The 16,055-nt window shown below is 37.3% G+C and overlaps 2 protein-coding genes across 7 annotated transcripts in view; one reads left to right on the plus strand and one right to left on the minus strand.

Annotated features, from left to right (window-relative positions):
* IFT80 (intraflagellar transport 80) overlaps positions 1 to 7,433 on the minus strand; it is a 116,084-nt gene extending 108,651 nt beyond the window's left edge. Inside the window, exon 1 of one of the 4 annotated variants that reach the window (XM_047729080.1) lies at positions 7,350 to 7,433. The gene's annotated coding sequence lies outside the window, so the exon portion shown is untranslated. Of the gene's footprint in view, positions 1 to 2,053; positions 2,118 to 7,349 lie in introns of those variants that run through there. The other 3 variants (XM_047729072.1, XM_047729063.1, XM_047729087.1) reach the window with 3 other exon arrangements.
* Positions 7,434 to 7,712: 279 nt separating this feature from the next.
* The window catches only part of SMC4 (structural maintenance of chromosomes 4), a 40,750-nt gene continuing 32,407 nt past the window's right edge, over positions 7,713 to 16,055 (plus strand). The window contains exons 1-5 of one of the 3 annotated variants that reach the window (XM_047729039.1): positions 7,713 to 7,733; positions 7,845 to 7,943; positions 9,096 to 9,239; positions 10,750 to 10,941; positions 12,458 to 12,634. In XM_047729039.1, the coding sequence (XP_047584995.1) occupies positions 7,728 to 7,733; positions 7,845 to 7,943; positions 9,096 to 9,239; positions 10,750 to 10,941; positions 12,458 to 12,634 (618 nt within the window). In that variant the 5' untranslated portion in view covers positions 7,713 to 7,727. Of the gene's footprint in view, positions 7,734 to 7,825; positions 7,944 to 9,095; positions 9,240 to 10,111; positions 10,291 to 10,749; positions 10,942 to 12,457; positions 12,635 to 16,055 lie in introns of those variants that run through there. The other 2 variants (XM_047729030.1, XM_047729050.1) reach the window with 2 other exon arrangements.

The raw sequence follows: 16,055 nt of genomic DNA on the forward strand, positions 1-16,055 counted from the left end.
TCCTATACTTGGGTAATCCTCTATCTTACAAGTCCTTTTCTCATTATAAGAAACATTATTTCCTCTCTAGCCTTCCTTATAGCTAGACAGAGTAAGTACTCTAGGCTCTGCCAATCTGACACATTTGTGCTAAATTTTGTTAGAAGCTACGATTCAATGGAAGTATTGTATAAGAAATCTAGCCTGGGAAGAATCGCTAGTCATAGGAATTTATCACATACATATAAATGTACATCAAGATATATATGCAACTACATATACCTGTTTATTACAGAACTCTGTATACGTCTATCAAAAACGAAGTTTAAATGTTCATCATGGATTACACACTCAGCTTGTGATATATGTGTTTATAATGTGGAAATAAATTAGAACCAAGAAACTAGAATTCAGAACTGATTTTGAGAATTTGACTTACCATTATGCTAAATGAAATAATCCAGTTAGCATCCAAAAGGACAAATACTGTATATTCAACTTATATGAAGTACTACAGTAATCAAATTCATAGAGACAGAAAGTAGAGTGGTGGTTGCCAGGGGCTGGGGGCAGGGAGGAGGAAGAATGGGGAGTTATTCTCTAATGGCTACAGAGTTTCAGTTCTGCAAGATGAAAAGAGTTCTGTAGATAGATGGAGATGATAGTATAACAATATTAATGTATTAATGCCACTGAACTATACACTTAAAAATGGTTAAATGGTTTACAAAAAAAGAAAAAAAAAGAATTAGATTTAAGAATTAAAACTAAGAGGGACACCTGGTTGGCTCAGTCAATTGAGCATCTAACTCTTGATTTCGGCTCAAGTCATGATCTTAGGGTCATGAAATGGGGGCCAGAGCTAGTTTCTGGGCTTAGAGCAGCATCTACTTGATATTATCTCCCTCTCCGTCTCCCTTTGTTCCTCCCCCTGCTTGCACTCTCTCTTTCTCTCTCTCAAATAAATAAATACATAACAAAAAAAAAATCTTATTTAGAAAAAGAATTAAAATTAAGAGGTAGAAGCACTAACAAGATGAGAAAAATTTTAGGCAGGAAAGAGGGAAGGCATAACATCAATTTATAGATAAGAAATAGCAGATAAGCCTCAGGAGTGAACAAGAATGTGAAGAATAGATAAGTCACAAGAGCTAAATCATCAGTACATCTATACCAAGTTCTGGGTCATTTGCATACTGGCTAGCCCTTGGGTATTGATATTAAAATGAATGGTTTGCTTATGACTATCCAAGGCCCTATTTTTAAAAGTGCAACTTTTATGTACAGTTTTCTAAATGGATAGTTCTGATCAGATTCCTGTGATTCTTTCCCAGGAGAGTATGGAGGGAGAGAAAGGAAGGCAGATCTTTTTACTCAAGTTGCCTTGTCATAAAATCACTTGCAGACTAGAGGTAGGATCTCTTGCATGTCAGAGAAGAGCGAGGCAGGCGCACCATTTCCAGAGACAGATTCAGAGACATAATAAGCAAAGAAAATAGGCTTGCAAATGGCCATACAGTTCAATTACTGAAGATCTTTAACCCCCATCCCATTCCAATGCCTCTATGCATTTGCTAAAGTATATGTATATACTGCAGTATTTACATTTCCCTGCAGTTCTAACCATGATTATATCTAGATATTGCCAACCAGACTTTTAATATTATTCTTGTTTGCTGTATCTGTAAACCTTTTACAGTATGGCCTAATAAATTCTAGCCAGTAAACCATGAGATTCTCAAATCTCAAATACGTAGTCATGTTTATTTTTTTTTTTTTTAAGATTTTATTTATTTATTTGATAGAGAGAGATCACAAGTAGATGGAGAGGCAGGCAGAGAGAGAGAGAGGGAAGCAGGATCTCCGCTGAGCAGAGAACCCGATGTGGGACTCGATCCCAGGACCCTGAGATCATGACCTGAGCCGAAGGCAGCGGCTTAACCCACTGAGCCACCCAGGCGCCCCCGTAGTCATGTTTAATTCATCCTTTTAATTCATCAGCTAGGATAAAAGAATCACATTCAACAATATGCCAGAGTGCTGTGCAACTACCTAGAAAATGAGATGGGAGTACCTGGGTGGGTCATTGGGTTAAGCAGCTGCCTTTGCCTCAGATCATGATTGCCAGGGTCCTGGGATGAAGTCCCGCATTGGGCTCGCTGCTCAGAGGGGTGCCTGCTTCTCTTCCCTCTGTTTGCCGTTAACCCTGCTTGTGCTCTGTCAAATAAACAAGTTTTTTAAAAATAAATAAAAATTTAAAATGAGGGGAATCTGTGTGTGTTGAATCTGTATGTACTCATATAGAAAGAGGTGTATAATGCTAAATGACAAAAGCAAAGTTCATGGCAGTATAATATAACACAATCCTTTTTGTGTAAACAAAAAGGACTATATTTAAGCTAGAAGATTCTAAAAGATTTTTCTGGGAATATATGCAAGACAATGGAGACCTTTGTGAGGGTAGGTGCACTGGGATGAGAAGGGAAGGTTTTAATGATCATTTTAGGTTTCTGTACCATTTGAAATTTTTACTATGTTCATAGTATTTTACTTATCTATACATTTGTATGTTTAGTACAGGATTATCTGGGTGATAAGACTGTGGCCCAGTTTTGTTGTCTTCTTTATGCATTTCTGCATTTGAAAAAAAACTAATGTTATTTTTCTCATAGGATCACCATTCTCATTCCCTTCAGTCTCTACTGCACTTCACCCTTTTTATTGAAACTTTTACCTACTGATCTTCCAGATACTGTATTGTTTTCTTCCTTATATAAAATATGTCTAATAATATCTATTTCACAGGTTGGTTATAATTAAATGTATGTAAAATGTCCAATGAAGTGCCTGAAACATAGTAAAAATTACATAATTGTTAGCTATTCATAGTTGAAAATTGGTGTTTTTTGTCACTCTTCCTAGCTACAAAGAATTTTTCTCTTTGGAACACCCACTTCCCCACTTTTAGCCCATGTGGCTTCAATGAAGCCAGCATGAAAGAGACTTAAGCCAATTAGAACATTCCATTCCCTTTGCAGAGACTGTTTCACAGGTGGCCCACGACTTTTATTCAAATAAATGATGGGGAAGAAAAACTTCCCTTTTTCTCAAGACAATTTAGATTAGGTTTTCTATCACTTATAATCTAGAATCCATCCTGAGGCATTACTATAATTATTTCTCTTCCTAGAGTCTAAGAATGGACATATTCTGGTGCTATCCTCACTTTACAACCTTAAAAAACTAATCTATTTGTATGTTTTAATCATTCATATAGAACTGCCTCATCCTATTTTCTTTCCTATGCTATATTCTTTGCCTCTGCTCCCACTGGATATATCTTTCCTAATCCCGACTGACATGAATAAAGGCAAACTCATTTTTCAAAACAGTCTTTCCCCAAAACACTATTCCACTTCCTCACTTCCTATTTCTTCTGTTAAGATAGGTGAGAATTTCAGGGAGCCTGGCTAGCTCAGTTGATTAAGCATCTGCCTTCAGGTCAGGTCAGATCCCAGGGTCCTGAGATAGAGCCCCACTTCAGACTCCTTGCCTAGCAGGGAGCCTATTTCTCTCTCTCCCTCTGCTGCTCCCCCTGCTTGTACTTTCTCTCTGTGTCAGATAAATAAAATCTTAAAAAAAAAAAAAAAAAAAAAGGTGAGAATTTCAATAACATTCATGTACTAATATATAATGTATAATGTATTTATGTACATATCACATGGATGCATATATATATTATGTGTATGTATAACAAATAAAATGTATACACTTGATCTTAGCCAAAAGGCCCGAGAAGTGATAACAAATAAAATGTATAATATGTAAATGTATAATAACATATTATCAAGAGGAATAGTCATTACTCTCTGTCCTGTTCTACAGCCAATTTATTAATCTTTTTTGTAAGATTTTATTTTTAAGTAATCTCTACACCCAGTGTGGGGCTCGAACCCACAACGTGAGATCAAGTGTTACATGTTCCACCAACTGAGCCAGCCTTTTATAATTGTTTATATTGCTGTATTTATAATCCTTTTACAGTATGGCCTAATAAATTCTAGCCAGAAAATCTCAAATACATAGTCGTCTTTAATTCATCCTTTTAATTCATCAACTAGCATGAAAAAATAATCATATTCAACAATATGCCAGAGTGCTGTGCAATGATCTAGAAAATGAGATGGGAGCACCTGAGTGGCTCAGTGGTTAAGCAGCTGCCATTGTCTCAGGTCATGACTCCTACGGTTGGCACCCCAAACAATTTATCAATTTTGAACAATGTTCTCTAAGTATTTATTCATTACTTATATAAATTCATATTTATTAGTTAATATCCAATTAATCCAAATACTCACAATTAACTAAAAACTTGAGTCATATTTTTAAACATTTATCCACAAATCTAATATCAGACTTTATGAAATGCTGAAACTCATTAGAAGACAGATAAAAAAAATATATTATGATGATGACAAAACTTAAGTATGCACTTAAAGAATTGCAAATGTGGATTTGAATTCTAACTCTATTATTCTCTTTAAATTTATTTTTATTTCTTCCTATGTGGTACAATTTCACTTTTAAAAAGTAAAAAGTGAGGGTTCTTTTCTGACTGCCTGAAATTACACATAACGGTTGTTAGATGATTTTGGATCAGAAAGATGAGACTTGATTATACTTTACCAAATGACTGTTAAGTTAGTCCATCCCAATCTGACCAGATTCTTTTTATAATTAAACTCTGTTATTTTCATGAGAAGTATCCAAAATATTGGAAGGGATCAATCAAGACTTTTTCTTGTGATTCTAATCTCTTCTCAAATCACTTCACTTATTCTAAGCGTCCTACTTTCACTTTAGATTTAGGTCTACTCTGTAGCTGTTTGTTATAAATATCTTTTCTACATTATACAACCTGGTTTAAGCTATTTTGAAAATATTTGTTCTGAGTGAAGCATGGTTAGGTTGAACTAAATCTAAATCAACAGGTTACTTAATTGATTTATAGAAATTGCATTTCTTTCTCATCTGTCATTAAGACCTACTGCTGTTTATAGCAATCATCAAAGGCAGTAAAACTAGGAATTATCCATAACTTGTTTTTCTTTCTTTCTCCTCATCACTAGTTCGGGATTCACCAACAAAGAATATTATCTGACTGACTTTAGGTGTTTCAACTCTTAAACCTTAAAATCTTCAGAAGCTATAGATTTTTCCCCCAAAATGTTCCTGGATTTTTTTCCATTCTACTGTGTAGGCACTTCTCCCTCTACATGGAAGACTGTATACTAATAATTCAATACAGCCATGCCTGATGTAAGTCTTTCTCCTCTTTAACACATCCCACTTAACTACTGTTACTTTTTTTCTTTTTTAACCAAGCCATTCCTTAGCTCAAAATTTTTCTAATAAGTGTTTCCTCTATATCATATCTAACATGCTCAATCTGGCTTTCAAGACCCTTCATAAGCTGATTTTCTAACTTGCCATCCCATTATTCATCCTTAGCACATGCCCTAATAAGGTCAATGTCATAAACACAGTAATATCAATTGCTTCACATGTGTGCTAGACAATTATAAACAATCCCATGAGGCAGACATTATATACTGATTTTTATAATAAATATTCTCAGAGACATTGATAAATTGAGTAAACTGTCCAGGCACGTAGCTAAAAAAATGATGGGACTTGGGATTTTGTTATGGTACATCTTTCTACTAATCATCTCCATGACTCTTTTACACCAATCAGTTTGATCTAGTCTTTGCTTTTTTCACGATTGATATCTCTCTGACTCAGGTTTTGTAGTGTTTTATAAACTTTGAAAATTCAAGACTCCAGAAGCTTTCAAACCGAATCACTACATTTTCTTGATATGCCTACCAGCCAAAAAATTTTTTTCATTGAGTTTTACTGTCTGTAATTTGTCTTATGAAAACAATAATTTTTTCAACTTAAAAAATAAAGGTATATTATTGGGTGATGGGCATTAAGGAGGGTACCTGATTGTAATAAGCACTGGGTGTTATACGAAACAGATGAATCACTAGATTCTGCCCCTGAAACTAATAATACACTATATGTTAAGTAAATATAGTAAGTAAATATAAAAATAAATAGGGACACCTGGGTGGCTCCGTCAGTTAAGTGTCTGCCTGGGCTCAGGCCCAGGTCACGATCTCAGAGTCCTGGGATTGAGTCTGGCATCTGGCTTCTTGTTCAGTGGGAAACCTGCTTCTCCCTCTACCTGCCGTTCCCACTGCTTGTGCTCTGACAAATAAAAATCTTTTTTAAAAAGATAAAAAATAAATTAAAAATAAATAAATAAATGTGTATTCTAGTACCGAGTCAATGTTCCTGCTAACCACACCGGTTTCTGAACCTCACCAAATTCTTAACAGTTTGCAAGGGGTGTCCTCCACTCCCCACTTGAGAATCACTGAACCTGACTTGATGCTCCTGGGGCAAGACTCATACTACTTACTTAGAATGGTAACATAAATTCATTTATAAAGCAGATTTATGGGAGCTTTACTGTGACGGGCCCTAGGTATGCAAAGGTTAAAGGGGAAAGGAAGGCTCCCGGTTCTCCTAAGTGTCGCTGAATAAATACTTATTGGAGGTAGTCAAATCAACCAGCGGTTAACATAATAGGAGATTAGGACCACATCTGAGAAAGTAATCAAAGTTCTGGGAAAACCAACTCCCCAGAAAAAAAGCACAAACACACAGAATTCAGTTTACAGTTTCAGCAGCGGAAGGAGTGGGGGGACGGGGAAAGGAAGGGTTATTAGGAATTCCACTGAATCTCAATCACCTTACTAACAGGATCACAGACTACAGGTTAAAAATCGACTAACAAAACTAAGTTCTCTTGGAACAGGAATACTGCTTAATAATCCTGATTATGCCTTGCACAGTGCAACGTATTCAAAAGTTATTTAAGAAATATTTTCCGATCGATAATTTTCTCATGAAGATAACCAGATGACATCAACAAATCATTTTTTCCATTACGGAATCTTTCAATCAAATGATTTCAAAAACCCGAAATCCCCTTTCACTAGTGACACTAACGACCTAACACCAATGAATTCGAAATTATTTTGCTAATCACATATAGACCATACAATCATTCACCAATTCAGGATTTTTGTTGTTTTTGTCTTTCTACTCCTTCCAAACTCAGGGCTTCCTGCTTCGCGTCCCAAAAACTACGTCCAGAGCCCCACTGCCTCCACGGAGATGGAAAAATAAGTGATGCTCTATGTCACATACACTATTAAAGCAGGTAAGGTGGGGTCCATTGGTGGCCACAATTTCCAAACCCCTTCCTCACCACATCCAGAGGTGAAGAGATTTACCTTAAGTTCCAGGAAAGCAGTGGCGATTGCTCCCACAAAGCTAGGACCAGTTACCAAGAAGCCTCCCGACCTCCCCGTCACCATAGTGACTTCTACTAGCTACGCATACTCCTTCTTCTCGCGATACTTCCCCATCGCGGGTCACCCGATCCCGCCCTCTTAAGGGACGTTAGTGGACGATTGAGTCCTCCTCCAGCTGTGGGTGGAGCCCCACTGGTTTTTTTCCCTCTCGTTCACCACTCTCCAGATTGGTGTTCTTAGAAAAATATTTTTATAAAAATACTGCTGCCGTAGGCCTCAGACAAAACAGTGTTTCGCTCTACCTTTTAACTTATTATAAAAGTGCCCTGGCACAAGGGTCCCGCCAGGAGTTCGCGCATGCGTGTAAGCGACCAGAAGATGGCGGTGGTAATCGCCGCATTTTTTTCAAATTAGTGGTTCCCAGAAAGCATTGCGCGCATTTGTAACGAATTTCCGTTCGAGTTTGTATTTTAGGCGCCATTTTCGAGTGAAGGACCCGGAGCCGAAACACCGGTAGAAGCGGGGGTGCTATACAACGGTTTTCAGCTTCGGTGTGCGTGGACTACCCCGCAGGTAAAGTACTTCTTTTCCTGATCAGGTTGTCACACTCTTACTTCCTGCCCCGTCTGCGGGCGCCTGGAAAGTAGAGGCCTTGAGCTGGAACAGCCGAAGTCCGCTCTGGGCTGAGGCTGCCGCCGGGAGATTTCTTTCGCTGTCACCCCTCCCCCCTCGGCCGCCTCCCGGCAGTCGGGACTCCCGCGCGCTTCTCGCGGGCGCCACTTCTCTGAGCTACTTAAGCGTCTCTCGGCGGGGGTGCGGGGACGCAGACTCTAAGCCTCACGGATCTTTTCTCAGAAATCCTGGTCTCTGTCGGGGAAAGGGCGTCTCCCCTGCCCCGGCCCCCTGACCTTCTCTCTTCTCTCAAGGGACTAATCACCGGGTCTGAACCCTTAGTGGTGACCTTTTGTAGTTTATTGTCCAACGAGATTCCGCAACGGGCCCCGGAGGGACAGACCCCGCCACCCCAAGATGACTGAGCTGGAGCAGGCGCTGCTTATGTCTGATTTGGAAGTCGAGACAAATCAGTCTCGACCCCAGTCTCCTGCCGCCTTTCCGGGTCGGACGGTGTTAAGGAGACCTGGAAGCCCCGGGCCGTCAACGGCGCCGAGAGCTAAATGGCGGGGAAAGTAGACGGCGAGTCGCCCGTTAGTCTTATTAGCTACATCTAGGAAGAGTTGATAGTCCCCCCGAACCTGAAGCTAGTAGAACTCTTCTCGCAGAGTCTGTGCGCTTGCTTCTCTAACCCCCGCAGCGTGGGAATGTCAGTAAATGCCCGCGTATAGGAATTATTTCGTTAGAAAGTTAAAGGATAAGATTCTTACACCTGTGGGGGGACGGGAGTAGGAGGCATTAAGAAAATAAAAAGAACTTAGGCAGTTCTATCCTTGCTTGACAACCAGGCACGTCTAGGTTTTCCCACTCGCTTCGGACTTAAAATGAATCCCGCCTTTTGGGCACTTGGGTTTTTCGTGCCTTCTTTACCGAGCACCCGCTGGCGTCGAGCGGCGTATTTTAAACTGGGCTCTCGGAAACGGGCAGAGTTTTTCCCCTGAGTGGGACGGGGTGGGGGCTGAACCCGTCCGACGCGGGCTCCAGCGGGGAATGTACCGGTACTGTCCTGCGGCTCGGCGGGCTGACTTGCCCCTGGCTCTCCTCCGGCCCCAGCGACCATGCCCCGCAAAGGCACCCAACCTTCCACCGCCCGGCGCAGAAGGGAAGAGCCGCCTCAGTCCCCGGACGGCACCAGCAGCGACGCGGAGCCGGAACCCCCGCCCGGCCGCGCGGACAGCCCGGCCCCTGCTACCGCAGGTGAGTACCCCACCGCGACTCCCTTGGAAAACGTGCTGGGAGACCAGAGTGGGTCCGCGCCTAACCCGGGACTGACTGGTGTTTGGAGGCGCGGAGGTGAGGGGTTGCGGAGTTGATGTTTGTAGGTCGCGTGTCGGTCCCATAGAGCAGCTCAAGAAAACGACTTGGCAATTTTCAGAGATCAGAGTCTTCGTGCAATTTCGATGTAACGGTGCTGGAGGGGATTGGGGCAAGTACGTGGCTACAGTTATAATTTGTGGCCTTGTATTTCCACGAAAGTCGGTATGGTAAGCCAATAGCTAGTATACAGTTTTTTAGGACAGAATTAACATGATTGCATCTTAAAAGTTGCTTGGCCATAACTTAACTTCCCTGGTCTTAAATTGCGTTTAAAGAGAATAATTTACTCGAAACTACTGTAGCTTTTGTGAGTACGGGAATTGGGTGACATTAGAAAGCCCCTGTGACAGGGTCGCTGGAGCTCTTGAGTGTGCAAAGTTAAGGTTCCCGGTACTCAGAGATAAGGGGAATAGAGCCTTAGGATTTAACCACCTGTTTAGGTGAGGAAGAGAATCACGTTGTTCTGGTTTTCCCAGACCTGCTTTATGTTGTAGCATTTTGACTTCTAAGAGATGTATTTTTGTAGGTTATTTCTGATGGTTATTTCTTTTAAGAATTTCTTTCTTTATAAAACCAAGCTGAAAGATTTTCATTTCTCCTGAATTTAGGATAATACATTGAAGTGGAAAATACAGATTCCTAGGTTTCATAAATAACATTTCTCCAAAAATTAGCAAGCAGTAGTTCTCCGAACTAATTGCACTAATATAGGCTTTTCCCCCCTTGCTTTCCCTTTCCTTTGACTGACCTAGAGACACCAAGTGAGGAAATTGATAATAGAAGTTTAGAAGAAATTTTGAATAGCATCCCTCCTCCCCCGCCTCCAGCAATGGCCAATGAAGCTGGAGCTCCTCGGCTTATGATAACTCATATTGTAAACCAGAACTTCAAATCCTATGCTGGGGAAAAAATTCTGGGACCTTTTCATAAGGTATTTGACTGTTTTAAGTAACTATTATAGGGTCATGTGTTTTCATTACAAGATAAATAAATCAATTTTATCATGTTCATCCTGATTGATAACACATGGTATGTTTCCTGTGTTTTTAACAACTGAAAATAATTTTTGTTTATACTGGTTATCTTTGGTACGACTTTAGCTGTTAAGTTTCCCCTCACAGAATAGAATTGGTGAGTTTTTTGTTTGAAGGAAGTATTTTCTCTATTAGAATAAATTTTGTAAAAAGTGAGTTAGAATGAGAATATGGTCTTATTAAAAGTGTTGAAGCTTGTGATAAAGGAGAACATGATGTAAGAAAACAAGTTGAAATGAAACCTTTTAAATACTTAAGTTTTGCTGCAAGTAAAAAAGGCAAGCAGTTTAAATTAAAATCAGTTGTATGGTATGACCTTTTTAACTTTAATTTTTTTTTCTGTTCTTTTTATGCAGCGCTTTTCCTGTATTATTGGGCCAAATGGCAGTGGCAAATCCAATGTTATTGATTCTATGCTTTTTGTGTTTGGCTATCGAGCACAAAAAATAAGATCTAAAAAACTTTCAGTACTAATACACAATTCTGATGAACACAAGGACATTCAGAGTTGTACTGTAGAGGTTCATTTTCAGAAGATAATTGATAAGGTAAGGGACTTTGGAGTATTATTTGCAATTTCAAGTACGGAACATAAGATTTCCATATTGTGCATTTATTATTTTTGGCTTAAATTGGCTTTTTAAAAATCAACGTATGTTTAAAGCAGAACAGATAATTATTTTATTACCCCCCATATCTGATTTCATTACCTCCAGACCATATTTTCTTTTTGAGTAGTGGTGGTGGCAGCTGTTACACTTAAAATATTAAAACTTTTAGCCAGGGGAGTGAATTATAAGTAGCTCATCGTAGTACTTACCTTTTTAGAATAAAACATTGAGTATAATCCTGAGTGCCATCGAGGCATTCTTTCACTATAAATTTTTGGTTCATTTTTAAAGTTTTTATTGCTTTCAGATAAATTTCTTAAATTTGAAAAATGTTACAGATGCCTAATTTTACCATCTCCATTACTTTAATTCACATTAATGTTATTAGTTGTCTGTAATATGAAAAAACTCTGCTTCAGTTTAAACTATCCTTTATAAATAAACGCACCCTTTTAAAACAGGGAAAAGGCAAACTTAATATGTTTTCTAGAAAAACAATTTTAGGTAAAATATTTAGCTTATTTACATGGTTCTGCTAGTACTCGGTTTTTTTCTTGTCTGTTGAATAGCTAACGTTGGAAATTCATGGCTTAAAACTGACCGGTTGGAACCTAAAAGTATAGAAAACTTCATAGTGAAGCGAGGATGTGACTTGGCTTCTAAGTTTTGTTTTTTAGATTTTTTTTATATAACGGACTTTAATAAAATTTACATGATGGCATCTATTTTGTTTCTTAGTGCTTTTCTTTTGTACAATTTAGGTTAGAAAATGATTGCCAGTAAATCAGGTTTGATTTCTTTGCTTATTATAATTACGTTTGATTTGTGTAAATTTTAAAAGCCATAATTTCAGAATGGGAAAGCATTTAAGGGAGAGCAACTTTTTAATATTAAAGTAGATTTATACTTCATTTTTAAAAATTTGTTTGACTTTTCTAGAAATTGGGGGAATGTAGTGAATTCTTTGCAGTTCTTTATACCTTTCATTAATAGAATATTGTTTACCAAAAAGCAGGGGAATTAAGCCATGTTATGCCATTATTACCTTCCTTTCCTTGGATCATTTCTTGCAGCTTTTTAAAAATGGGACTAGTAATTTAATCTATCAACATGGCTTGATAATTTAGGTGAGTTTGTTTCAGATGTGAGATTCTTGTCCCACTTCAGTTGCCCTTTTTCTCAGTCAAATATATTTTGACTTGTTTGGAGGTGGGTTTTTTGTTTTATTTCTGTTTGTTTGGCTTTTTGCTTTTTGTGATATACGAGTAAGAGATCAAAACTTGGAGACTATTCTTTGCTCAGAGGGTTATGTCTTAGAACTATTGCCAGCTTATATGCATGTTGAAGTTTTTAATCCATAGAATTGGTTTGAATATGAAGAGAATGAAATTTGGTGCAGACCTGTGACCTAATACCAACAATTGTTTTCTGGTTTTGTTTTTATGCAAAACAGGAAGGGGATGATTATGAAGTCATTCCTAACAGTAACTTCTATGTATCCAGAACTGCCTACAGAGATAATACTTCTGTCTATCACATAAGTGGGAAAAAGACAACATTTAAGGATGTTGGAAATCTTCTTCGAAGCCATGGAATTGACCTGGACCATAATAGATTTTTAATCTTGCAGGTAAGTTTATTAAAGACTTAAGAGATTCTCTTCTTTCTTTCTTTCTTTCTTTTTTTTTTTCCCCTCAATAAAGTTTAGAGGGGTGTCCCCCTGTTGGATGAATCCAGTATTATTGAGGCCTTAAAGTACTGTAGCAGCACATCATGGTTTACATACTACAGTCAAGATGCGAATCATTATTTGCTGCTCTAGAAATTTAAGGAAATTCATTCAAAACTATTTTCACCATAAGATGCTTGTTTTATGTTTGGATGGACTGACATACTTGTTCCGCTCTAGCAGCACGTAAATATTGGCGTAGTGAAATAAATATTAAACACCAATATTATTGTGCTGCTTTAGCGTGACAGGGATATAACAGCTATTGTTATTGTTTGTATTTTCCTTTAAGACAATATTTTAAATGAGATTCATTATCTTTTAATAGTCCTTTACTTTTGTTCTTATTCTTATCTGTACTAATTTTAAATAGCACAAAAATGAACTCTGTACACTTGGTGTTTGACTATTTTACTTCAGTGCCTTACTAATTTTATTATTATTATTTTTTTTAACCTTGGCATGGTTAACTAAAAGCTTACCAAGCTGGTTTTTGTTTTGGTTAGAATGGCCTACTTGAACTACTGTATATTGGAAGACAAGAAAATAACTCCTATGTCATTCTGAAGTATCATAAAAGACTCTTAAAAGTCTTTTTAGAGGGGTATAAAACTAATACCTGGTGTTAAGTTGAATTTTATTAGAAACCCTGTGTTCTCTGAGTAAAGATATGTTTTACTAGCCTTGCTTGGTAAGAAAATTAACTAATTTCTTTTGTCTTGCCTTCAGAAAGTTATTAGTGTAAAACATGGCTTTGTCAGATATATTAATTCCTTTTTGATTTGAAGCGCCTTTCTTTTCCTGTGTTCTATCCAGACCCTCCCAAGAGCATAATTATTAAAACTATATTGTGATGTAAAATAGCTGCTGGTATTCTTTAATGTCTTATGCTACTGATTTTAAACTAAGTTGGGAATTTTGATTTGGTACTGAAAATTTCATTAGGATGTCTGAGTGTTCTCAGTCAGTTCCCATTGTTCTAGAATGACTTCTGTTACTATCTTTTGTTAACCAGGCATGGTACATTTGTAATACTTCTGTAACCCAGACTTACTTAAAAATGAATATTGGGGGAAATCAGCTGCAGATATATTTCTTAACAGAATTCATATTTACATAAATATGAAAATAAAGCTGTGTGTATTTGTGTATGTATGTGTGTCTTTAATCAAATTTAACTGTTATATGGACTTTCATATTCTAGGATTTGGTTTGGTTAATTATGGATTATAAGTTATTTCACTCTATAATACTATATTTTATAATACCATTTTGTAGGAACCTCTTCTCATGTTTATTTTTTGTTTATTATTTGCTGTTTACTGTCATCCTGGGATAATTGGTTAAAATTTTACATCTGTGCCAAGATTCCTCAAAATAAAGTGGACTGCATTTTAACCCCTGTAAGGGTAATTTTTTTTCCTTTGGTGCATCCTCTCTATATAATTCCATAATAAAGGAAGCTAAATAAAGTCATAACTTCCCAAAGAAGTAAATAACAGTAATTTTTTAACTGTCAATTTCGTTAAACATGTACTTCTGAAGTACCTAAGCTTATGCCATTTGTCCTCCTATAATCACAACCTTTTTGTGTCCTTTTAACAAATTATTTAAAACATTTTTAATATCAAGGTAAACTTCCTAAGTGATTTTCCATTTGATTAAGTTGACAGGTAGGAACCTTAGGAATTCACTTGTTAGGAAGAAGAAATAGAGATTGGACTAGGTAGAACTAATGATGCCCTATTTAAAAGTTTGAGGGAGAGTGACAGTGGTTTCTATGGATGTTTAATTCCTTTTCAAAAGTTTAGACTCCTGCAGTAACTTTAAAGCAGTTGAAGGTAAGTAAAAACTATGGCTTTTTTAATTATCTTCTCTCCCATTGAAGATTTCTTTTAATGTGATTTGGGAGGCTGGGAACTTGGAGACAGCATAATATCAAAACATAAGTGCTTAGTTTGAATAAAACATATAGACTGGCCAGTGATCTTGCTAAGTAATCTGAATTAGGTAAAGTGAATATTGATTTTTAAGATTAAACACCATTAAATTTTAGAAGTCCATAACAGTAAAAAAAAAAATTTTTTTTTGCAGTGTTTATATTGATTTAGTAGTTTTTTGAAGTAGGCATTTCTAGTATTTGAATCCATTTTAAATTGCATCAGTTGATTCAAATGAGTACATGATGAGGCTATGTAGGAAAATGATATAAAAGATACAGAAATGGTTAAGCCCTGTTTCTTGTCCTTGGATGCACACATGCCTTCAAAAAGTGTTAGATTATAATTGGCCATTATACTTCTCATGTTTGTACATGTCCCCATTTATATTTACCTTAATTTCAAAGCCTTTGTCCCGTTGTAATAACTGTTGGTGCAAATAAGTAGGGTTTTGTTAGGTCTCCATAGCATTTCGTGGTAACTATGACTTACAAATGAGATTCATTTGGTTTTAGAACATTTGTTCCAAAGTTAAAAGAATGGTAACCTTAATGCTTTTATGGCAGTTCAAAGTTACACTAATGATTGCTGTCTCAGGAACAGTTTTGTAAACTCCTAAAAGCTACAACTATTAAGGCAATTTTAGTTTTGTCAAAGTTTTCAATTTCCTATACTTCTTGTCTTCATTATTATAAAATCTGAATTAGAACTTTAAATAAGAACCAAGATTTTTTTCTTATTGTGTAGTAATTTGGAAATAGTAACTCAGACCTTTGTTAATCCAGTTTATCTCTTGTTCCTTTTTCTTTCCAGTTTATTTTTCGCAAGCCTGGCATGTCATACAAACTATTTTGGTTATAGTCTTAGCTGTAGAAATTAGTCTGTGCTATTTCAAAAGAGTTTTTTAGCTTTATCAGTTACCCAAAAGTATCTGATACAACATCCTCAGCTGTGAAAGAAGCTACTCCTAAGCATCCAGAATAGACATCAAGCTGTCTACCTACTAAAGCATTATCCTTTCTATTTATGTATGTATTTTAGGCCGATACTAACCTTGGTGATTTGGTCTGTTGTCCTCTGACGCTGACAAAGAGCAAATTAGAATAAAAATTTACTAGTAGAATATAAAGGACAATAATTTATGGTACAGGGGAAAGTAGAGAAAATAAAAAGGTTATCAAGACAATATAAAAATTCAAAGCCCAGGAGTGTCTGGGTGGCTCAGTTGGTTGAGCTTTTCACTCTTGGTTTCTCCTCAGGTCATGATCTCAAGATGGAGAGCTTCAGCCTTGCATCTAGCTCTGTGCTCAGCAGGGATTGTGCTTGTCCCTCTCCCTCCCCCTGTGCCTCTTCCCTGTGCTCCAGTGTGTGGGCGCTTATGA

This window comes from Lutra lutra, chromosome 1 (genome assembly GCF_902655055.1).
Source record: "Lutra lutra chromosome 1, mLutLut1.2, whole genome shotgun sequence".
NCBI lineage: Eukaryota > Metazoa > Chordata > Mammalia > Carnivora > Mustelidae > Lutra > Lutra lutra.